The following is a 21,882-nucleotide window of genomic DNA, read 5'->3' as shown; positions in this document are numbered from 1 at the left end:
TCACGTGCGGGATATTTCTTCCTGCCTCAGGCTGAAACCGCCAAACCTTCCGCGTCCGGGCCACCGAATTCTGCCAGAACTGCGACTGACTTTGTTCTTCCCGACAGCTTCAACATCCCAATTCTCTTCCTCTCTAACTCGCAGAGCTCGCAGCGTAACGCTTGAAACTAGCTTACCTGCTGGAGGATGGTCCAGGTTTGTGAAGCCTCACGGATCTCACTTTGCCACAGCATTCATCTCCAGTCGCAGGTGTCTCGACGCGCCGCCGAATCCTGAGCCTGAGCTCCGCTGAGCCAGTGACGACTTTCGCCGTCCATCTTTTACCGGCGATTCTTTATACCTAATACATTTTTCTTCATATCGTCATCGCCAAACGTCAAAATGGCGGACCAAAATATCTCACAGTACAAGTACTCGGCGATGTCCAACCTGGTTCTCCAGGCGGACCGTCGATTTATCTCTCGCGTCAACGATGAAGCCACCGGAGACCCAGAGTCGCTTGCGGGCCGCATTGGCATTCGGGAAATGGGCTCGAGAATAGCGCGCGATGATGCCCCGAAAACGAAGAAAAAGGCCCTTGGATCGGTCGACGTCGAGCGGGGTGCGATTCGCGAGGGCGAGGATGTCCTTGCGCGTGAACAGAGAAAGCGACAGAAAGGGCAACCTGCACAGCTTCGCGGTCAAGGCATTCTGACTGCCGCCGACGCCATGATTGAAGGTCTTAAATACCGCCCTCGCACACCCGCCACCCGAGCTACCTACGATCTCATCCTCACATTGACCGCCGGCCGCCTCGGTGACGTTTCACACGAAGTTGTTCGAAGTGCCGCCGATGCCGTTCTAGAAGTTCTGAAGGATGAGGAGATGAAGGATTTCGATAAAAAGAAGGAAGTCGACGATTTACTTGGCACGTCGCTAGACCCTAAGGAATTCAACGAGCTGGTCAATCTGGGAAAGAAGATTACGGATTACGATGCGCAAGATGAAGACGAAGAAATGGGCGACGGATTTGCAGGGGAAGACGAAGCCGAACTCGACGAGCGACAAGGTGTTGCCGTTGTTTTCGACGAGGACGAGGACGAGGATCGCATGGGCACATTAGACGAGGTACACGACGAAAACGAGTCTGATGAAGAGGAACAAAGAGAATCGGAGGATGAGGATGCTGCGGCAAAGGCAGCCTCCGAGGATCTACCTACAGAAGAGATGGTCATCGATGGCGGAGTAGCTGGAGACGGCGAACACCAAAAGAAGGGCCTCAAGGTTCATGCTCGTGACATCGATGCCTACTGGTTACAACGTCAGATCGGTGCTGCATACTCAGATGCCCACATCCAGCAAGAGAAGGCTACGCAAGCACTCGAGATTATGGGTGGCAAGACGGAAGATGAATCTGAGAGGTCACTGCGAGACGTGGAAAACGACCTAATGGAGCTTTTCGACTACGACTTCCCCGAACTCGTCGCGAAACTCGTCACAAACAGAGACAAGATCGTCTGGACCACTCGCTGGCGACGCGTGGCTGAAGATGCCGATGCTCGTCACCTAGTTGAAAGTGAGATGGTCGAGGCTGGACACCGCTCTATTCTCGATGAAATTCGCGGCAAGACCGCTCGGGATGATGATTCAGGTCGTCCCGAAAAGAGAATCAAGATGGACCTTATGGATGTCGACATGCCGAATGCTCCCGCCGCCGAGGAGAAACCCGCGGATGGCAGCTTGGTTCGGGGCCTTCAGCCCAAGCGTCTGATCAACCTCGAGAACCTTGTCTTCCACCAAGGAAACCACTTGATGACAAACCCCAACGTCAAGTTGCCCCAAGGCTCCACTAAGCGGACATTCAAGGGATACGAGGAAATCCACGTTCCACCACCAAAGAACAAGGCCGAGCCAGGTGAGAAGAAGGTTCAAATCTCAGAGCTCCCCGACTGGGCTCAGATCGGATTTGGCGACGCGAAAGAGCTCAACCGAATTCAAACAAAGACCTACCCCTCCTCTTTCCACGATGACGGCAATATGCTTGTCTGTGCTCCTACGGGATCTGGAAAGACCAATGTCGCTATGCTTACTATTCTTCGTGAGGTCGGCAAGAACCGCAACCCTCAAACTGGAGAGATTATGCTCGACGACTTCAAGGTCATCTACATTTCTCCTTTGAAGGCCCTTGTTCAAGAGCAGGTCGAGAACTTTGGCAAGCGTCTTGCTCCTTACGGAATCAGGGTTTCAGAATTGACTGGTGATCGTCAACTTACGAAACAGCAAATCGCGGACACTCAGGTCATTGTCACGACTCCGGAAAAGTTCGACGTTATTACCCGCAAGGCCTCCGAGACGAGCTACACCAAGCTTGTCCGCCTTGTCATCATTGATGAGATTCATTTGCTTCACGATGAGCGTGGTCCCGTTATTGAAAGCATTGTTAGCAGGACTATCCGCAACGTTGAGCAGACTGGTGACCCCGTTAGAATTGTCGGTCTTAGTGCCACCCTGCCCAACTATCGTGATGTCGCAAGCTTCCTTCGTGTTGACCCTCAAAAGGGCATGTTCCACTTTGACGGTTCCTACCGTCCCTGTCCCTTGAAGCAGGAGTTCATTGGTGTCACGGACAAAAAGCCCATCAAGCAGCTCAAGATCATGAACGACATTTGCTACAACAAAGTTATTGAGCACGTTGGACAAAACAGAAACCAGATGCTCATCTTTGTGCATTCTCGAAAGGAGACAGCAAAGACCGCCAAGTATCTCAGGGACAAAGCCTTGGAGATGGAGACCATTGGTCAAATTTTGAAGAGTGACTCTGCCAGCAGAGCTATCCTAGCCGAAGAAGCAGAATCGGTCAATGACGCCGCGCTCAAGGATATTCTTCCGTATGGTTTCGGTATCCACCACGCTGGTCTCAGTCTTGCCGATCGTGACTCCGTCCAGGCACTCTTCAAAGATGGCAGCATTCAGGTTCTTGTATGTACAGCAACGCTTGCTTGGGGTGTCAACTTGCCTGCGCACACTGTCATCATCAAGGGAACACAGGTTTACTCCCCGGAGAAGGGTAGCTGGGTCGAGTTGAGCCCTCAGGATGTTCTCCAAATGTTGGGACGAGCTGGACGGCCTCAGTACGATACATATGGTGAAGGTATTATCATCACAACGCAAGCTGAGATTCAGTACTACCTCTCGCTCATGAACCAGCAATTACCAATTGAGAGTCAGTTTGTCAGCAGGCTAGCAGATAACATGAATGCGGAAATTGTGCTTGGTAGCATTCGCACAAGAGATGAGGGTGTCGACTGGCTCGGATACACTTATCTCTTCGTTCGGATGCTGCGTTCTCCTGGTCTGTACAGCGTCGGTGCTGACTACGAGAACGACGATGCGTTGGAGCAGAAGCGTGTTGACCTGGTGCACTCCGCAGCTGTGCTGTTGGAGAAGGCTGGTCTGGTCAAGTATGACAAGAGGACCGGCAAACTCCAATCCACGGAGCTCGGACGCATTGCTTCTCACTACTATATCGGTCACAGCTCCATGCTCACATACAACCAGCACATTTCGCCGTCTATCGGCAACATTGAGCTGTTCCGAATCTTCGCCCTCAGTGATGAGTTCAAGTACATTCCTGTCCGCCAGGATGAGAAGCTTGAATTGGCCAAGATGCTTGGTCGTGTGCCTGTTCCGGTCAAGGAAGGCATTGATGAGCCTCACTCCAAGATCAACGTCTTGTTGCAGGCGTACATCTCTAGACTCAAGCTTGAGGGTCTTGCTCTGATGGCTGACTTGGTCTACGTAACCCAGTCGGCTGGCCGTATCCTTCGTGCCCTGTTCGAAATTTGCCTAAGAAGAGGATGGGCATCTGTGGCAAAGAACGCGCTCGATCTCTGCAAGATGGCCGAAAGACGCATGTGGCCGACCATGAGCCCTCTCCGTCAATTCCCGCGATGCCCACGAGACGTCCTCCAGAAGTCTGAGCGTATTGATGTGCCTTGGGGTAGCTACTTTGATCTGGATCCCCCGCGCATGGGTGAGCTTTTGGGCATGCCCAGAGCTGGCCAGACTGTTTGCGATTTGGTTTCAAAGTTCCCCCGCTTGGAAGTTCAAGCACAGGTTCAGCCTATTACCCGCTCCATGCTGCGGGTTGAACTGACAATCACGCCCAACTTTGTCTGGGACGAGGATCTCCATGGAACTGCTCAGGACTTTTGGATCTTGGTCGAGGATTGCGACGGCGAGGAGATTTTGTTCCATGACCAGTTTGTCCTGCGCAAGGACTACGCGGAGTCGGAGATGAACGAGCACCTTGTTGAGTTCACTGTTTCCATCACCGAGCCTATGCCCCCTAACTATTTCATTTCTCTTGTTTCCGACCGCTGGATGCACTCGGAAACACGCATCGCCGTTTCTTTCCAGAAGCTGATCCTCCCAGAGAGGTTCCCTCCCCACACACCACTGCTCGACATGCAGCGCGCTCCTGTCAAGGCTCTCAAGCGTGATGATTACCAGCGACTCTACCCCGACTGGGAATTCTTCAACAAGATTCAGACGCAGACTTTCAAGACGCTCTTTGAGAGCGACGATAATGTCTTCATTGGTGCTCCTACAGGCAGTGGCAAGACTGTTTGCGCGGAGTTGGCGATCCTGCGTCACTGGGCTCAAGAAGACAGCGGCCGGGCAGTCTACATTGCGCCTTACCAGGAGCTCATTGACACCCGTCTGGAGGACTGGAACAAGCGACTCAGCAACCTGGCTGGTGGCAAGACCATCGCAAAACTCACTGGGGAGATGACGGCTGACCTGAAGGTCCTTGCCGGTGCCGATCTTGTCCTTGCAACTCCTACCCAGTGGGATGTCCTTTCCCGACAGTGGCAGAAGCGCAAGAACGTTCGTGCTGTCGAGCTGTTCATTGCCGACGAGTTGCACATGCTCGGCGGTTACGGTGGCTACGTGTACGAGGTCGTCGTCTCGCGTATGCATTCCATTGCCCTTCAGACCGAGAGCGGCATGCGCATCGTCGGTCTCAGCGTTCCCTTGTCCAATGCTCGTGACATTGGTGAATGGATCGGAGCGAGCAAGCATACCATCTACAACTTCAGCCCTCACGCTCGTCCAGTACCTCTGGAGCTCCACATTCAGTCATTCAGCATTCCTCACTTCCCCTCAATGATGCTTGCAATGGCTCGGCCAGCGTATCTCTCCATTCTGCAGCTGTCCGCAGACAAACCTGCTTTGATCTTCGTACCCAACCGAAAGCAAACTCGTGCCACCGCTATCGATTTGTTGACAGCTTGTGGTATTGATGACGACGAAGACCGCTTCCTTAATGCCGACGTTGAGGAGCTGCGTCCCCTGCTTAGCCGCGTCAACGAGCGCACGCTTGCTGAGTCTCTTTCCCACGGTATCGGTTACTACCACGAGGCTTTAAGCCAGACTGATAAGCGCATTGTGTCTCACCTTTACAACATTGGCGCCATCCAGGTCGTCATTGCTTCGCGTGATGTCTGCTGGGAGCTGAACCTCACTGCTCACCTTGTTGTTGTTATGGGCACTCAGTTCTTCGAGGGCCGGGAGCACCGCTACATTGACTACCCTATCAGCGAGATTCTCCAGATGTTCGGCAAGGCATCCCGCCCTGGTCAAGACAAGCTTGGACGTGGTGTACTCATGGTTCCCACGGTCAAGCGTGAGTACTACAAGAAGTTCCTCAACGAGGCGCTGCCGGTGGAAAGTCATCTGCAGCTTTACATGCACGATGCGTTTGTAACCGAGATCAGCCAGGGTACTATTGCCTCTACTCAAGATTCCGTCGACTGGATGACTTACACCTACTTCTACCGCCGCCTCCTCGCCAATCCAAGCTTCTACGGTCTTACCGATGTGAGCCACGAGGGTCTCAGCACGTTCTTGTCAGAGCTGGTCGAGAACACACTGAAGGAACTGTCCGAGGCCAAGATCATTGACCTTGATGAGGAAGACGACAGTGTCTCGCCTCTGAATGCTGCTTCAATCGGCGCTTACTACAACATTTCCTACATCACGATGCAGACATTCCTTCTCTCGCTTTCCGCCAGGACGAAGCTCAAGGGTATTTTGGAAATCATCACGTCAGCCACAGAATTCGAGTCGGTTCAAATGCGCCGCCACGAGGACCACATCCTCCGCCGGGTGTACGATCGTGTCCCAGTCAAGATGTCGCAAGCCGCCTACGACTCGCCTCACTTCAAGTCCTTTGTGCTACTGCAAGCACATTTCTCGCGCATGCAGTTGCCCATTGATCTGGCCAAGGATCAGGAGGTCATTGTCAGCAAGGTTCTCAACCTTCTTAGCGCGACCGTGGATATCCTCGCTTCAGAAGGTCACATGAACGCCATGAATGCCATGGAAATGTCGCAGATGGTGGTTCAGGCCATGTGGGATCGTGACAGCCCTCTCAAGCAGATTCCCCACTTTGGCCCTGAAGCTATCAAGGTCGCCAATGAGTACAAGTATACAGACCCTACCCTTCACTCTGATAACGATACTAACGTATTTCGCTCCAATAGGATCAACGACATCTTCGAGTTCATGGATGCAATGGACCCATCTGAGAACAAGGACTACAATGCCCTGATCAAGGGGCTCAATCTGGACAACAAGCAACTGGCGCAAGCCGCTGCGTTCACCAACAACAAGTACCCCATTCTCGAACTCGACTTCGAAGTCGAGGACCCAGAGAACATCACCGCCGGCGAACCTGCTTATCTCAAGATCAAGGTCGAGCGAGAAGTGGATGAGGAAGACGAGGTCGACTCAACCGTTCACGCGCCATTCTACCCTAACCAGAAGATGGAGAACTGGTGGTTGATTGTTGGCGACGAGAAGACAAAGAGTCTGCTCGCAATTAAGCGAGTCACGATCGGTCGCAAGCTGGAGCTGCGTCTTGACTACACCGTGCCCACACCTGGTGAGCACGAGCTGACTCTGTACCTGATGTGCGACAGCTACGTTGGCGTGGACCAAGCTCCCACGTTTACTGTCACGGCCGCTGAGGGTATGGAAGAGGATGAGAGTGAGGAGGAAGAGGAGTGAAGAATTATTTAAGAGTTATGGACATTTGATGCTGGATTTTTAGCAGCGTTTGTAATTTTATGATGACTAGACTAAGCAGTATACATTGATACAGTGCAGTTAACAGAAGTCACCACCTATGTAGACTAAGTACCGCAAGGTTAGCGGAGATCATTCCTTCCTTCCCAGCCTCCACTCTTCCTCTCCACCTGCTCTTCTCCTCTTCATCTCCCCTCACCCAGTCCCAATTCACAACCACTATCTTTCATCCATTCATCTATCGTTATTCATCTCAAGATTCTACAATCGAACTCCGATCTACCCACTCGCTTCAAATACACCAATTCACCATCATCGCCAGCTGGTGGCTCGTTGCATAGCTGTCCTCCTGCTCTGGAGCTCTTATCGTAACTGCTTATCGTCCTTGCGGAGTCGGACATGACGATTCGTTCAATGAAGTTCACACCAGAGTACGTTATAGGTCTTTTTCTATTTGACTGGCACTGGGAAATTTCAAGCGCAATATGTTCAGGGATCTGGTTGCTTCGAGAGCGATGGACGTCTGCTGATTCACCCCCAGGGTCCTTCTAGGAGCACCTCGACGGTCGGGCGCCGTGCCCAACTCGACCGGAACGCTCGCCGTCTACACCCAAACAACCTACTCCTTCGAGTCCCACTCCAAGACAAATGAAATTCGCGTGCTAGACCTTACGAACGGCCGATCTGCTCTCATCACGAACGACCCAGGCGCGAGTTCCCCGCAGTGGATTGACAACACCGACCAGCTGATCTGGCTCAAGACCAAGGGCAATGGGAACACAAGCTTCATTATTGGAGAAGCTCGACAGGCCGATAGGACATATACCGCGGGGACTGTTCCAGGTCCTGTCTCGGACCTGAAGGTTACTATCGTCGAGAACGGGAAGCTTGGCTTCGCTGTCTCTGGCAAGGCCAACCCGGACGGAACTCTGTATAACCCCCAGGACGCCAAGCCGTCATACAGTACCGGAAGGCTGTACACCTCCCTGTTTGTAAGGCACTGGGACTCGTACATTGAGCCTCAGACGAACTCCATTTTCTATGGCTTGCTCCAGCGTGCGCCATTGTCTCCTGCTACTAGGCAGGCGGGCAAGTACTCTGTCTCGGGACTCACCAACCTGATTGCGGTCTGTGGACTTACTGGTGTCGAGTCACCAATTCCACCCTTTGGAGGCGGAGGAGACTTTGCCATCAGTCCCTCGTCCATTGTATTCGTTGCGCGTGATCCTGACCTTAGCCCCGCTACGCATACCGCAGGCTCGTGTTATTACTGCCCTATTTTCTCATGGAACAGTGTTAACACTACGGATATGAAAATATATCGGGTCAAAGGTCTTGAGGGTGCCATGTCGTCTCCTGTCCTTTCGTCGGATGGCAGCTCCATTGCTGTACTAGCTATGCGCAAGGACGGGTATGAGTCGGACAAGAACCGGATTCTCTACGTTCCCAACCCTTGGGACGGCGAGATGATCGAGGCATTTGCGTCGGAAGATGGCAAGGGACTCTGGGAGTTGAGTCCGTCAGGTCTGACCTTCTCAAATGATGACCAGTCTTTGTATGTCCAGGCGGAAGAATACGGTCGTGGAGTGCTTTATCAACTGTCCCTTGCGGATATTCGCCATTCTACTCCTGATCAGCTGAAGAAGGTCACCCACTCCGGCTACGTGACAGAAGTCCACCCTGCTACGTCCAAGTCGTCTAAGCTTTTCATCTCCAGTAACAACCTCGTCGACAACAGCCTGTGGACGATTGTCGACCCGGCGCATCCCAACGATGCTCGCGTGGTCTCTTCGATAGGCCATGGTGGGGCTGCTTTTGGGCTTTCATCGACCCAGGTTGACGAAATCTGGTATAAGGGAGCGAACGATACCCCCGTTCACGCCTGGGTAGTAAAGCCGTCTCACTTCAGACCAGGAAACAAATACCCTCTGGCCTTTTTGGTTCACGGTGGTCCACAAGGGGCGTGGAACGATCAATGGAGCACGAGGTGGAATCCTGCCGTTTTCGCTGAGCAAGGTTACGTTGTAATTACACCGAACCCTCGAGGCAGCACTGGTTACGGACAGGACTTTACCGATGCAATTCGCGGACAGTGGGGCGGACTACCATACATTGATCTCGAAAAAGGATTCGAGTATATCGAAAAGAACTTGGACTACGTCGACACAACTCGCGCCGTAGCCCTAGGTGCGTCTTATGGAGGATACATGATGAACTGGATCCAGGGTCAACCACTCGGCCGCAAGTTCAAAGCTCTCGTGACACACGATGGTGTCTTTAGCACAAAGTCTTTGCTTGCTACTGAAGAGCTATACTTTCCACTCCATGATCTCAACGCAAAATGGGAGGACCCTGAAGACTGGTCGCAGTGGGATCCCTCCAACCACTTGGATAAATGGCAGACTCCCCACCTTATTATCCACAATGAGAAAGACTACCGCTTAACGATCGCCGAGGGTCTATCTGCATTTAATGTGCTCCAGATGAAGGGAATTGACAGCGCGTTCTTGACGTTCCCAGACGAGAACCATTGGGTGTTGAATCCGGAGAATGCGCTCATGTGGCATTACACCATCTTTAACTGGATTAACAAGCACGTTGGTCTACCTGCAGCATCTGATCGCTACCAGCAGTTTGCCAGTAACGCAAGGACAAGCACCGATGCAGTACAGCAGCGTCTTGCGGATGTTAGCCTTTGATAAGTATTTGAAACACTTCACGATCGAGTCTCAAGAATTTTTAGTCGACTTTATCACGAGCTAAACTGAGCTGGCATTTTGTTTGTGGTTATTTTGGCGCCAATGAATGGTCTGATCCGTGTTTCGTGTCTTTGTGTTTCTTCAGTGTCGCCAGCCGAATTAGATCTGCATAAAGATCTACTTGTCTGGGTTCTGCATTGTGCTATATTCTGGATCACAAAGGTCAATTGTTCTACTCGTGCTGTCTGCATTCTTGAATAATGCTTTATAACTTGCGTACTGCGACTTGACATTTAATCGTACCTACTTAAGCTTTGGGGATACCTCGCATTTAAGCATCAGCTATTTGGTCTCTAGCGACTGACTTACAGCGGTTCACCAGCGATTTCTTTTTTGTGACACTATTAGCATCCGCTTGGACGGACATTCAGTATACCCCCCTAATTCAACTTAATCTATCGCGATGGACAACGAGGGCTACGAATACTTTTACGACTCTAACTCCGAGTCATGGAGATCCGAAGACACGATCTTGGAAGAAGGGGAGGTCTTTGAAGAAGAAAACATTCCAGGCGCAGGCGTCATCGACTTTGCTCAAGAAAACAACCAACCATGTGGATCGCCAGTGACAGGCTTCATTTACCCCATAACGGAATACCCTTCTGAGCAGCTAGACGAGCAGCTATACAAACAGCAATATGCACCAGTATATGAACAGTCATATCAAGCAGATGAGCAGCCAAAGGCATGGCAACAACAAAACGGCCTCCCAGACGCACGCCACGTCGAGCACATGATTGCGGAGTCACAGAGATCTCAGATAGCAGCCGGTGAGCTTCAGCTGCAAATGCAAATGCGACAAAGACAGCAGCAACAACAGCACCAGCAGATCCTCAAAGAAGAGCCTGTTCAGGAAAGCTATGCAGATATTGACCAACAAATCCGCAACAGTCAGCAACTTCAAACCGAGATCTCCGAGTCTCTCGCGCGCCTTGAGCAAGCAAGACAGGGGATTGCGCAACATACCCAGCGACTTGAACGAAATTTGCAAGAGCGACAGGCGCATGAGCGGCACCATCGGCTACGAGCTCAGAAGTTACGAAGACAGCATCGGCTTCATGCGCGGCAGATTCAGCATAAATTGCAGCGAAGAGGCGTCGACTTGGGGACGCAACACCAAGTCCAGGACCAAAATCAAGCATCGACCCAAACTCCACGAGCACCCCCAAACCAACACTTTAAGCCCACGATTGACTTCTTAGCGCGAAAGCTCCACGCATTGGTCTCGATTACCACGGGCTACACACACTCTTACTTCCCGAAGTCCATACTCGGATATAACCTCCTCACATCTGCACAGCTGGATGAGCTAGCAATGCACTTCCACCAGACATACCCGCCAACAGAAAACTCCTGGCGATATCCGATGCCTGTGAAGCCATGGCTCGTTACCAACGGGCTTGTTAAAGACCTTGGTGTTGACATCAGCGTCAAGAGGCGCCGATTCGGACGATTTATTGGGCTAAAAGGGTGCGAGAGCCCGACTACGCCGGTTGATGGGCGGAGAGATGGAGACGGAGAGACGCCTCGCCAGCAGATTGAGCGCGACTGGGAGTTGAGGCGGGAGGGCCGGCGGGCGGAGGAAAGGTTGAGGGCGTCACAGTTGGCCGCGCCACCTCCTGGAACGCCGACGACGATGGCGACGGGCATGGGCGTCGGACCTGGCATGGGCAATGTGCGGTTTGTGCATTGGGATCCTAATACGGAGTACTGGTGATGCTATAGTTGGTTGAGGTTTGGATACTCTCGCTCTATAGATCTTAACATTCACAAGTTATACATTGAGTTGGGTTGGCTTGGTACTTGGGTATTGTACCCTCTGCGGAGGCCACGGTTGTCTCTAATCAACATAATACAAGCAAACTTTCCCCTATAGTAATACCAGTAAATAGTACCTAAGGCCTACTACCATTAGATCCTTGACATATCTATACTAGTCCACTAAACAACCATCCCATTCCCCCCTAGGGCTGAGCTTACGTACCAACCCCAGTCTGAGCCCTAGGTACAGTGATGCATATTGCCTTCGAAAAGGCATCGAAAAATGACAAATGTGGTATCAACCAGCGCCTTGCTGAGTATGCCATTAGATTCATCAGATCTAGCAGGGCTGAATCTCAGCAGCGAGCGTGCCCCTTCAGCTGTCTTGGCTGGGCACTGCTCGTTACGTGGTCATTGTCCGTGTCCGTGTCCGACTCCGGCTCCGGCTCCGGGTCCATGGCCGTGTTTGTTTGAGCACTGCCTTCTTCCTAGGTAGACTACCCTTAGTACTAGCCTAACTCGACTGAAGATTTTAGCCTGGAGATGTCATTCCTCTCCGCAGCCTGAAATGTGTCTAGATCAGGCTGGGTAGAAAACCGCGGGGTAATCTCTGAGCAGGGAGGGGTTTGGGGTGTAGGAACAGCGTCAGGGTAGAATGGACAGTTTAGCCGCCGGGTAATTTGGTAGATTGATAAATGGCTTTGATTAAGTAGATGTATCTACCTGCTATATAGCCCAATCTCAAGACATTCACTCCGTGGTCCTATGTAGACCCCATCTGTACGAATCTCTTACACCGCAAGCATCAACCCATTTCACCACTTCCTCTCCCAAAAGACACCAGTCAACGTACCAGCAACAATGCCCACCACCGAAGAATCACCCCATAACCCCCTAATAAAACACATCTACACCGCGGACCCCTCCGCACACGTCTTCAACGGCAAACTCTACATCTACCCATCGCACGACATCGATACCGGCATTGAGTCAAATGATAACGGCGACCAGTATGATATGAACGACTACCATGTTTTCTCCATTGACTCTTTATCCCCCCTCAGCACTGGGAATGAGGAAGTCAAGGTTAAAGACCACGGCGTCGTCCTATCCCTACCCGACGTCCCCTGGGCCTCAAAGCAGCTCTGGGCGCCTGATGCAGCGTTTAGAGATGGAAAATATTATCTTTATTTTCCTGCTAGGGATACCGAGGGTCGGTTTCGGGTTGGAGTTGCTGTTTCAATGAATCCAGAGGGGCCGTTTAGGGCGGAGAGGGCTTATTTGGGAGGGAGTTATAGTATTGACCCCGCTGTTTTTATTGATGATGTTCCTTCACGGGACAAGGAGCGTGAGGGTTGGGATTCAGATAGAGATGGAGATGGGAAGGAGGCTTATATTTATTTTGGTGGGCTTTGGGGCGGGCAGTTGGAGAAGTATACCCCCTCCAACGACCCAGATTCAGATGGTGGATGGAAATTCAATGCAGCTGGGGAAGAACCTTCGTCCCCATCAACACCAGCCCTCGGACCAAGGGTTGCAAAGCTCTCGCGCGATATGTTAAGTCTTGCATCCCCTGTCAAAGAAATAACCATCCTCGACGAGTCTCGCCATCCTATTGCTTCTACAGACCATTCACGCCGCTTCTTCGAAGCATCCTGGCTACATAAATATGCTGGGGTGTATTACTTCTCCTACTCAACAGGCGACACGCACTATCTCGTGTATGCAACGAGTTCTTCGCCATGGGGACCGTTTATGTATAGAGGTAGATTACTTGAGCCTGTTTTGGGCTGGACGACACATCATTCTATCGTGGAGTTTGAAGGGAGATGGTGGCTCTTTTATCATGATTGTGAGATTTCGAATGGGGTGAGTCATTTGAGGAATGTTAAGGTTAGGGAGATTGAGTATTTGAGTGGTGGGGAGATGGTTCTTGTTGATTGATTAGGAATGTTTGTATTGTGTATTAGGGTAGGTAGGGTATCAACTGCTGCTTTAGTTCAAAAACTCCATTGGGAATTCATCCTTCATGTTCCCTATAAACTGCCTTACTCCCGATAGAGCAGGGTCGTAGAGACAATCTACTAGAATTCTTCGTTCCTCGACTAGTCGTTGTGCTCCTGCTGCGCAGACGTAGTGCATTGCCACTGTCATGGGGTACGTCGTTACATGGGTTCTGAAAAGGCCCATTGAAGGGTGTATAAAGAGCGGAAACGTCCGGGCGATATTGGCGCAGCAAAGGTCCAGATCGAAGATATTGGCGAGATCCTCCCCGGGTAGACAAATAGCCTGTAGATTACTGACGACAATGATAACCGTTGCCCAGAAAGTGGTCATTACATGCGCGCAGGCAAGGTCATGCGGCGCGACGTTCTCCTGCTTCTTGATAACGGGCTCGAAGTCGTGCGGGGCATGGAGGAGCTGCCATGTTAGGAGATCTTGTTGCAGCTGGCAGAGGCCGTCGAGGAGGCTTTGGCGCGAGAACTCCTTTTCGAAGATATCTGTTGTTGCTTTCATGGTGTCGATCTCCTCGAATATCTCTGTTAGGTCGAGAATGATGTCCATTAGGTAGTCGCGGGGGTTCTTGGGTTGTTCAAGCCAGGGGACGGTTCTCCATTCTTCGTCTGCTAGGAAGCACCGTTTTCTTATTCTCAAGTAGGACATTGCCTGGGCAGTCAGCCAACGTATCTTCTTTTGTGATTAGGCGGCTTACCAGTGTAGATCGCCCATCTGCAAATAGATCGTGCGCATAGCCCGAGATAAAGGAATAAGGGCTCCGCATCGAGACAAGCGCTATCTCGCCGGCATTATGCGCCTGCCAGTTACGAATTTGTCTGATCTCGCCGTCATTTTGACCAAACATAGACTGCACAATTAGCACCTGCCTTGTCGTCATAGATACTGCCACCCACCTCATTAAAACTGCACAACTTGATAGCCGTCAAAATAGCATCACTAGTTGCTCTCTTCGGATCCTTCAGAGCACCCGATAACGCCTGCAACGAGCTGATATACAACCGTCTCCCCTCCTCCTTGAGCACTTTATTATTCTCCTGCTTCCCCACGGCAGAAACAGACATCGCAACAAGCGCCTTCTTCAGCACGGGATCACTATTCTGCAAGTCGTATATCGCATCAACCCACTTCCCTAACGCAATCTGCTTGACTTCAACAGACAGCGCTTCACCATTGGGAAGGTACATGCGCCAGAACAAGTCGAGGTATCGAGCCTGGTAGGCTGACCGCGCCAGTGTAGGTGGGAGTACAACCTCAGGTGGAGACCGGGAGTCGGAGGAACTGTCTGATGAGGAACTGCTTTCGCGAGTATGCCGGCTCATTGTCTTCTCCTTCTTGACGACTTGCATGTTCTGGTTGTCGATTGTGTTATTGATGAATATGCGGGGGCGGTGGTACCCGCCGCACTCGACGCGGGCTTTGCGGCATGTTCCGCAGAAGGGTTTCTCGAGGTCACACTGATTACTTATTAGATGGGTATGGTAGAGTGGAAAGAGAAGACGTACTCGTTTCTTCCGCTTCAGACAAGTCACGCAGGCTTTTGACCGTCCTGGTACGCCGACCATTGTATGCTAGGTACTGTTGTGGAGACTGGAGGGTATAGAGCAGACTAAATTAGATCGAAGCTTGACCGTTGCAGCAGGGACGGACTACACATAATTATACCACTCATCCCGCAAGCCATTTCAGCGACAAGCGAGTGGCTATGCAAATGAAGATCAGTCAAGCCATTGATTTCGTGGCCAGCTCTGCAATCACGGCAACCAGCCAAGGCGCGCAGGAGTGTAAGGCTGAAGCCCACGGGGACTAGGGAGCTTTGGGTAAAATGCAGCGACCGAGACGCTGGCACTCTCACTCAAGGGGGCGGAGTAGTTCGGCGGATCGAGAGTCGAGACATGAGCGATGACGGTTAGTGGTCTTTGTTTTTGTTGATTCAGTTCGTTCTGTTGTTTGGAGGAGGGGCTGGTTCTGGGTTCTGACAGGAGGATGAAGGATCGAGACGACAGAGTCTCGCGGGGGAGAGGCCGTATTGGTGCCGTGGGCGTTTGCGATCGCCGAGTTGTTTTCCGTTCGTGGCAGTGTCTCCGTGGGTATTTTGGTGGTGAGAGATGAGATTGATCTCAAAGACTGAGACATTGCTTGACTTTGGCCCCCAAAGCGTCTTTCTCTCTTGAAAGTCACGGGCTGGAGAGTTGTCCGGCTCCCGGACTTGAGCATGGGGATAAGCATCGTATCCAAGTTATGAAGGCATAAATGCGGAGAAAGTCAAAGTGTCTACCTACAGTATAGCGTCAGCTGCATCTTGAATCTTCACTTCCCTCGTGGCTGAATGTCAACTGGCAACTTTCCACGACTTGGCTTATCTTGTCCACCCAGCCTATAGGATGTGCCTCTTGTTAGGCCCTTAGATTACCATACTAAGTAGAATTAACCAACTGTAATACTATAAATCTACCAATACCTGCTAGTTGCTATAGGTTCAATAGCCAAACACCATAACCACCTTTCAGGGCTCACACCATTACGGCGAGCAGGTCCAGCCCGTCTTCAATCGCCGTCAGATACGTGTGGCCCTTGAGATACGAACCCGTCCATATGTTCCACTGCTCCGGTCCTCGCGGTCAAAGGCTTCGCGGATGTCCTGGCAGAGGAAACAAGGCTATCATATAGGAGTCGGATTAGGGCTTGTGTCGAGCAGAGGGTATACAAACGAGTTAGCCAAATCCACGCCGTTTGGCCCGTACCGACAAATGTATCGAAGCAGAGAGGCTATGGACTTTTCTCTGTTCGGGACAGTCAGGTCGATGAGGATTCGCGGTCTCCTACCATAGTACCCAATCCTCACATCAAGCTCCACAGCATCGGCCTATACTCCGTATTCATATCAAAAGCAAATCCCCCCGACACCCATCCGTCTCCACAATCTCATCAAACCGAATCGCATCCTGCAGCATCGGCGTGAGGTCCTCCAGACCCGACGGTTCAATCCAATTATCCCAAAGGTCCACCCCATGCTCGTCCAACCAAAGCACCTTGATCTTCCCCGCGGTGATGGCTTCTCGGTCAACCAGGTACAGCACCGCCTGCACGCGTCTGGAGATTCGAGATACCTCTCGTGACGCCTCGTCCGGCAGGGTCTCGATCTGCGCTGTTACTTCCTCGTCGTCAAGGCCGCTGTGGTATATGAAGTTGGATCCGTCCCCATCCATAGGGCTAGCGCCGACGAATTCCGTGAATGCCGGGATGCGGATTAGGATTTTTCGCCAGGAATCGGAATCAGAATCAGGACTGTCTGCGAAGGCATAGAGAGCCGCATTGTCAAGGATCCGGTTCTCCAAGTGCCCTTCCGGATCGGCAGCCATTTTCAACTCCTCGTATTGCGTGGCCAGAGTCAGGTTGTAGCATGTTCGCAACCAGAAAGGGGCAATGTGGCCCCTGCAGGAATTGTATTCACTAATTTCTCCCTCCTGCGTGGTCTGATTCGAGCCGAGAAATAGAATCCGCTCGGCGATGTCCTGGGACGCTGGCTCCGGACGGACGAGGCCGACGAGTGGCTCGTAGTACGACTAGGCAGTAGGCATGTTTAGCAGTCGATCTGAACTGGGCTTTTTTGGGGTCTAGCCCATCGTTAGAACAGTGTGAGGCGTTATTATTCCCACGCTAGGTTCCCATTGTCGCTTGCTTTCGGCTGAGCTGGCTGGTGTGTTGTAGTCCCATTTTTCCCGACGGTCAGGTTTGCAAGACAACAGAGGGTTGGGGGCATACAATAGCAAACAGATCAAACGGCTGGAAGCCGAAGCTGATGTTGTCCCAATCCCACACCATGATTCCACTTTCGGTGGTTGAGGAACGAGCTGGGGTGGTCCAAGACGCTAAGTCAAGGTTCTTATACCCCGTCCAACTAGGCTGCCGCGCGCGTCAAGACATCTGAGCAACCTTGACGATGCTAAACAGACAAGGAATCCTAGGTACACCAACAGAGCTGCCAGCGATAAAGTTCATAAATATTTCTATTCTAAAGGACTCCACCTTTAGGTGACAACTCTATATCAGCCACGTTGTCATGGCCTATTCCACCATTCCCGTCAACTCATTGCGTATCGCCCTCCAATAAGTTCTCCCCAAGGACAAATAGCACCACCTTAATGCATTCCTTTGTCCATGTTTTCTTGTACCATACTCCAATACCGCTGTCGACTATGCACCCGGAAGCTCTTCCCCCACTTGATCATGACGAGGAAAACTGTTGAACACGCCATTCCCACAAAGGCAGCCGAGACAAAACAGTTCTGGTACCCTAGGTTGTCGACCCAGGGTGTGATTCTATCCAACTATTAGCATGTCTCTTAACCGCCGGGGGTAGACTTACCCGTAACCGATAGCGAATGACATGGTGTTCCGAACCAAAATAACAGTCGCCATTGCATCGCCGCTTAGCTCGCGGTAGCTATCAACCAGGTAGTTCACACTTAGCGTAATACCGGCCGTGTTCGTCATTGCGAGAAGGCACATTGCGACGAGAAGGCCGAACCAGTGGACTTCGTGCGCTGCTCCAACACCCCATAGTAGTAGTGACCCGGGGACGAGGATCACACACAGGCTGAATGGCCAAAGACGCTGTTCAGCTTCCATGATTCCGCCATTTCGCCGGGCAAGTTTGATTGTAAGCCAGTCGCTGAAGCGACCCGTGAAGAGAGAGCTGTCCTTGTTAGAGCGCGTCGGGGTAGAAGCCCTAGCAAGGTTACTCACCCAAGGATAACTCCTAAACAACAAGCAAGATAGCTCAGGCCGACCATTGATGAGCTGCGCGGTTAGTCTATATCCAATTATATTCGATATGGTAATACCTGAAGTTGTACGGGGCAGACCCCAGGATCAAAGACGCCGTTCCATTCAATACATTGAACCAGATGAGATATGATCCATATGAAAATCTGAGATAAGTCAACATCTGCATCCAACGTGAATAACTCAGACGCACCCTGCGTAGAAAATCACTGGCCAACTCAAGTAGTAAACCGTATGCCAGCCGCGGCGAATCAAGTGATTCTCAGGCTGACGAGGCCCAAGAAGAGACAGTTTCTGCACATAGGTCTTCTTATTAGAAACCACACCAATCTCCGGATCACTTTCGCTTGGTTCAGTTGATGGTGCTTTTTTGTCTGTCTTCTCTGCACCAGATGATGGTACGGCTACTGGAGTGTCGGAATGTGTATGCTTCTGTCGCACGTAGTTTGTCTCTTCCATGAAGAAGAAGAGAAAGATCATAGCTGCACCGCAGAAAATAGCAGGCCAGTAGAAAACCCACTCCCAGCTTTGATACTCGGCTATGAAGCCACATATCACAGGCGCGAAGTAGTTGCTTCCAGCTAGGAAGAAGGCGTACAACCCCATGTACGTCCCGCGTTCATGCGTGAAGTACTGTCGCTTGTCAGCGTCGTAGGTCATGGAAATTATGCATCTGCTCAAAACATACCACATCGGTGACAGTAACTTCGGGCAGAGCCTCAATAGGAGCGAGGAAGAAGCCAGTGATGACACTCCTAGCGATCCATTCGCCGTTGCTCTTGACGTAAGGGCTGTTGCGCGTCAGTGTATACTTAGCACATGCTCAGCAGCAAGACCTACCCCCAGACACTGGTGCCCTATACATTTTAGAGTTAGCCTATACTCATTAACTTATCAAAGATACTATGGTAAACTCACCACCGTGCCCGCAAGTGACAGCATATAGGTCATCCGTTTGCCATACTGAAGAGCAAAGGGCTGCCAAAACAGCAAACCCCAACCGGCCAGCAAGAACAAATACCCCGTGCCCTCATTTAGTGTGCTAACAGAGATTCCAGTTTCGTCCGATAAGTCGGTCAGAACAGAATAGACGTTCGCCGAAGCAATCCCAGCAAACAGGGTATACCTGGGGTACGACAGTCAGTCCAGATCGAAATCCAGTAACCCTGGTTCCACTAACACGCTAACACAAACTGTGGACAGCAACTTTCGCCGCGACGACCAATTTAACGGATCATCTGGGTCTTGCGAGGGCTCAGGAACTAGAACGATGTCTCCATTGCCGGCGTCAAGGTGACGAGTCGAAAGGACATGGTTTTCATCCACGAGGGTAAATGTGCCTGGGATGGCGTCTCGATCAATTGCAGCGGACATGGTGTGTATTTACTGCATTCAAGTCAACGCAGTGTAATGATGGAGAGACGAATCTCGGAGAAAAATGAGGGAGCAGCTGAAATATGGTAAGCAAGGGCCATGCCCGGCCTTGCTTCGAGACTCGACGGTCAATTCTCCGATAAGCTTGTGTTACCAGAGTCCGTGTCCGTCATCTCCAACTCACTATCGGTTATCAGAGGAGGCGAGTAGAAGGATCGTCTCATTGATCGAGAGGTCCGTTGATAAGGTGGTGAGCTCCATCTCCTTCTTATCCCCGCATTAGTGTTGGAGCAGCAGTGATTCAGGAAGCAGATAACCAAGCTTTCGGCACCGACTCGCCTGGGTAGTTGGAGAAGTAGACCTCGGGACAAAAGTACTTGCACGGAGAATCAATAAAGCAGCAAAGAGGAAGGCAATGATCAAAGCGCTATCTCGCCAGGTGCAGCTGTTATCTCTTCAGAACGGGAAGGTACGTCACTCGCCCCCGGTATCGTGATCTCACGACCTCCCATAAAACATGTTAGTAGAAGCACAATCGTAATAGATGATATGTTCAAGATGAAGGTATTGTACAATTTGGTGTCAAGCACACAACAGATAGGTTATCTAACAAAGCTAGCAAATCATGCAATAAACTCAGACGGCGAAATCAACCAGCGCCATAAACACTAGTCAGACTAGTAACTCAACCAACCACATCATCGTCCGGCAGCTCTTTGATGACGTCTTTCAGGAGCTGGATAAGCTCGTCGATATCAGGGCGGTCGGAGGGCTCAACCTGTAAGCACCGACGGACAATATCCTTGATCGGCGCGCTGATCGAGGCGGCGCTATCTTGCTTTGGCTCCTCACCGGCCTTGCCCTTGCCCTTCGTTGCCCCTGACTTTTCGTCGGGGAATCTCCAATCACCACCTAGCACACACATGCTCAAGCTACCACCCGTCTCTTCACTTCGAGCTTCGAAGGGGCTCTTTCCGACCAGACAGGCGTAGAACGTGCATCCTAGCGACCAGATATCCACCTTGGTATCAATGATCGAACCGGTCTTGACGTCGAAGAGTTCGGGTGCTCGGTAGGGCATTGTACTGTGCTCGGCAGCTGTATCTTGAACGGCAAGTGCGAGGGAGCGGGAAGTAATGGCAATAGGGCTTGGGGCGAGCGATCCGAGGTCCATAAGTATGGGGCTTTGTCCGTCGTCATCGATCATGATATTGCCTGTAACAGTTAGTCAGTCAATGCATAAAGTTGAGCTCGAGTTGAGATCATACCAGGCTTGATGTCTCGGTGTGCATATGGGCGTAGATCCCCATCCTGAACACCTTCCTGACTTTGAGTGACCTCATCATCCATCAGGGGTTCATTCTCCGAATCCTCCTCGTTATGCTGGCTAGCCCGCCGCTTGCCCTTGCCCATCCGCATTGACGAGTCTGCGTCGGCTTCTGCGCCCTCCCTTCTCACAGCCTTGGCCTTGCGCGTCGGCCCGGAGCCACTCTTCACGCGGTATTGGTGCATCGCGCGGAGCGCCTGGGCGACACCGAGCATAAGGATAGTAAGGCGCTTCTCGGGGAATTGTGTGTGGTTCACGAGGTTTGCATTGATGGCATCCTGGAGGTTTCCTCGTTGGTAGTATGGTAGGAGGATGTAGACCGTCTTGGAGCCCGCTTCTCCGCCGTCACTGCGAAACTTGGAGCCGGATTCCGTTGAAACAGAGTGGTCGATCGAATGGATTATATTTCGCTCGCGAGTGAACAAGTTATAAGCTTCCACTTCTTTCAGAGCTTGCGACACGGACTCCTGCCCGAATGGACACCGGATCTTCTTGAGCGCGAATAGCTCCGATGTTGATTTGTCTTGGACGAGGTACACGTAGGAGAAACCACCCTATTGGCACAAGGATCAATCAGTCAACGGCCGGATAAATTGTTTAAAGTCTAGAATTAGAGGGTCGTACTTCACCCAAAAGCCGAAGGAGCTTGAAACTGCGACTATTGATTTTCAGCTGCGGCGAGCTGGGGAAGCAGCACATGCAATCCGTAAAGTTGTAGAGGAGGTCGAAGAAGTACTGCGCCATGTTGAGGGTATTCCAGTAGAGCTTCGAATGGCGCGATTCAAC

At 51.5% G+C, this 21,882-nt stretch overlaps 6 protein-coding genes across 6 annotated transcripts; 4 read left to right on the top strand and 2 right to left on the bottom strand.

The window, feature by feature from the left end:
- The first annotated feature begins 89 nt into the window (after nucleotides 1–89).
- Nucleotides 90–7,202, top strand: BDV14DRAFT_165586 (ATP-dependent RNA helicase BRR2). The gene is made up of 3 exons (XM_073767348.1): nucleotides 90–195; nucleotides 250–6,470; nucleotides 6,528–7,202. Exons 2-3 carry the CDS (start codon nucleotides 382–384, stop codon nucleotides 7,051–7,053), a joined length of 6,615 nt encoding a protein of 2,204 aa, XP_073632261.1. The 5' UTR covers nucleotides 90–195; nucleotides 250–381; the 3' UTR covers nucleotides 7,054–7,202.
- Nucleotides 7,203–7,208: 6 nt separating this feature from the next.
- On the top strand, nucleotides 7,209–10,315 carry BDV14DRAFT_165585 (oligopeptidase family protein). Its single transcript, XM_073767347.1, has 2 exons — nucleotides 7,209–7,502; nucleotides 7,613–10,315. Exons 1-2 carry the CDS (start codon nucleotides 7,471–7,473, stop codon nucleotides 9,768–9,770), a joined length of 2,190 nt encoding a protein of 729 aa, XP_073632260.1. The 5' UTR covers nucleotides 7,209–7,470; the 3' UTR covers nucleotides 9,771–10,315.
- On the top strand, nucleotides 10,298–11,689 carry BDV14DRAFT_165584 (uncharacterized protein). Its single transcript, XM_073767346.1, has one exon. It carries the CDS (start codon nucleotides 10,564–10,566, stop codon nucleotides 11,545–11,547), a length of 984 nt encoding a protein of 327 aa, XP_073632259.1. The 5' UTR covers nucleotides 10,298–10,563; the 3' UTR covers nucleotides 11,548–11,689.
- Nucleotides 11,690–12,452: 763 nt separating this feature from the next.
- Nucleotides 12,453–13,535, top strand: BDV14DRAFT_210478 (glycoside hydrolase family 43 protein; the record flags this gene model as incomplete). The annotated part of the gene is made up of 1 exon (XM_073775901.1): nucleotides 12,453–13,535. The coding sequence occupies one exon, from the start codon at nucleotides 12,453–12,455 to the stop codon at nucleotides 13,533–13,535; it is 1,083 nt and encodes a 360-aa protein (XP_073632258.1).
- Nucleotides 13,528–15,315, bottom strand: BDV14DRAFT_102229 (Zn(II)2Cys6 transcription factor domain-containing protein). The gene is made up of 4 exons (XM_073765511.1): nucleotides 15,113–15,315; nucleotides 14,504–15,064; nucleotides 14,305–14,457; nucleotides 13,528–14,258 (listed from the first exon to the last, which is right to left on the bottom strand). The coding sequence occupies exons 1-4, from the start codon at nucleotides 15,170–15,172 to the stop codon at nucleotides 13,587–13,589; spliced, it is 1,446 nt and encodes a 481-aa protein (XP_073632257.1). The 5' UTR covers nucleotides 15,173–15,315; the 3' UTR covers nucleotides 13,528–13,586.
- A 2,434-nt stretch (nucleotides 15,316–17,749) lies between these two features.
- On the bottom strand, nucleotides 17,750–21,840 carry BDV14DRAFT_187276 (putative serine/threonine protein kinase ENV7; the record flags this gene model as incomplete). The annotated part of the gene is made up of 11 exons (XM_073770932.1): nucleotides 17,750–17,930; nucleotides 17,977–18,311; nucleotides 18,476–18,541; nucleotides 18,585–19,028; nucleotides 19,084–19,186; nucleotides 19,236–19,252; nucleotides 19,314–19,521; nucleotides 19,576–19,747; nucleotides 20,460–20,984; nucleotides 21,038–21,650; nucleotides 21,721–21,840. The coding sequence occupies 11 exons, from the start codon at nucleotides 21,838–21,840 to the stop codon at nucleotides 17,750–17,752; spliced, it is 2,784 nt and encodes a 927-aa protein (XP_073632256.1).
- Nucleotides 21,841–21,882: the final 42 nt, after the last annotated feature.

The sequence above is a fragment of the Aspergillus stella-maris genome, assembly GCF_047715825.1.
Source record: "Aspergillus stella-maris strain CBS 113639 unplaced genomic scaffold BDV14scaffold_5, whole genome shotgun sequence".
NCBI lineage: Eukaryota > Fungi > Ascomycota > Eurotiomycetes > Eurotiales > Aspergillaceae > Aspergillus > Aspergillus stella-maris.
The sequence above is the reverse complement of the archived record's forward strand: the minus strand, read 5'-3'. Positions and strand labels throughout refer to the sequence as shown.

Excerpts from the sequence above, each read along its gene's own strand:
- BDV14DRAFT_165586 (XM_073767348.1), top strand. The coding sequence starts at position 382 with ATGGCGGACCAAAATATCTCACAGTACAAGTACTCGGCGATGTCCAAC. Across the intron at positions 6,471-6,527 it reads AAGGTCGCCAATGAGTACAA|GATCAACGACATCTTCGAGT; the intron begins GTATACAGACCC and ends TCGCTCCAATAG.
- BDV14DRAFT_165584 (XM_073767346.1), top strand. The coding sequence starts at position 10,564 with ATGATTGCGGAGTCACAGAGATCTCAGATAGCAGCCGGTGAGCTTCAG.
- BDV14DRAFT_165585 (XM_073767347.1), top strand. The coding sequence starts at position 7,471 with ATGACGATTCGTTCAATGAAGTTCACACCAGA. Across the intron at positions 7,503-7,612 it reads TCAATGAAGTTCACACCAGA|GGTCCTTCTAGGAGCACCTC; the intron begins GTACGTTATAGG and ends ATTCACCCCCAG.
- BDV14DRAFT_102229 (XM_073765511.1), bottom strand. The coding sequence starts at position 15,172 with ATGGTCGGCGTACCAGGACGGTCAAAAGCCTGCGTGACTTGTCTGAAG. Across the intron at positions 15,065-15,112 it reads GTCTGAAGCGGAAGAAACGA|TGTGACCTCGAGAAACCCTT; the intron begins GTACGTCTTCTC and ends ATAAGTAATCAG. Across the intron at positions 14,458-14,503 it reads AGTTGTGCAGTTTTAATGAG|TCTATGTTTGGTCAAAATGA; the intron begins GTGGGTGGCAGT and ends CTAATTGTGCAG.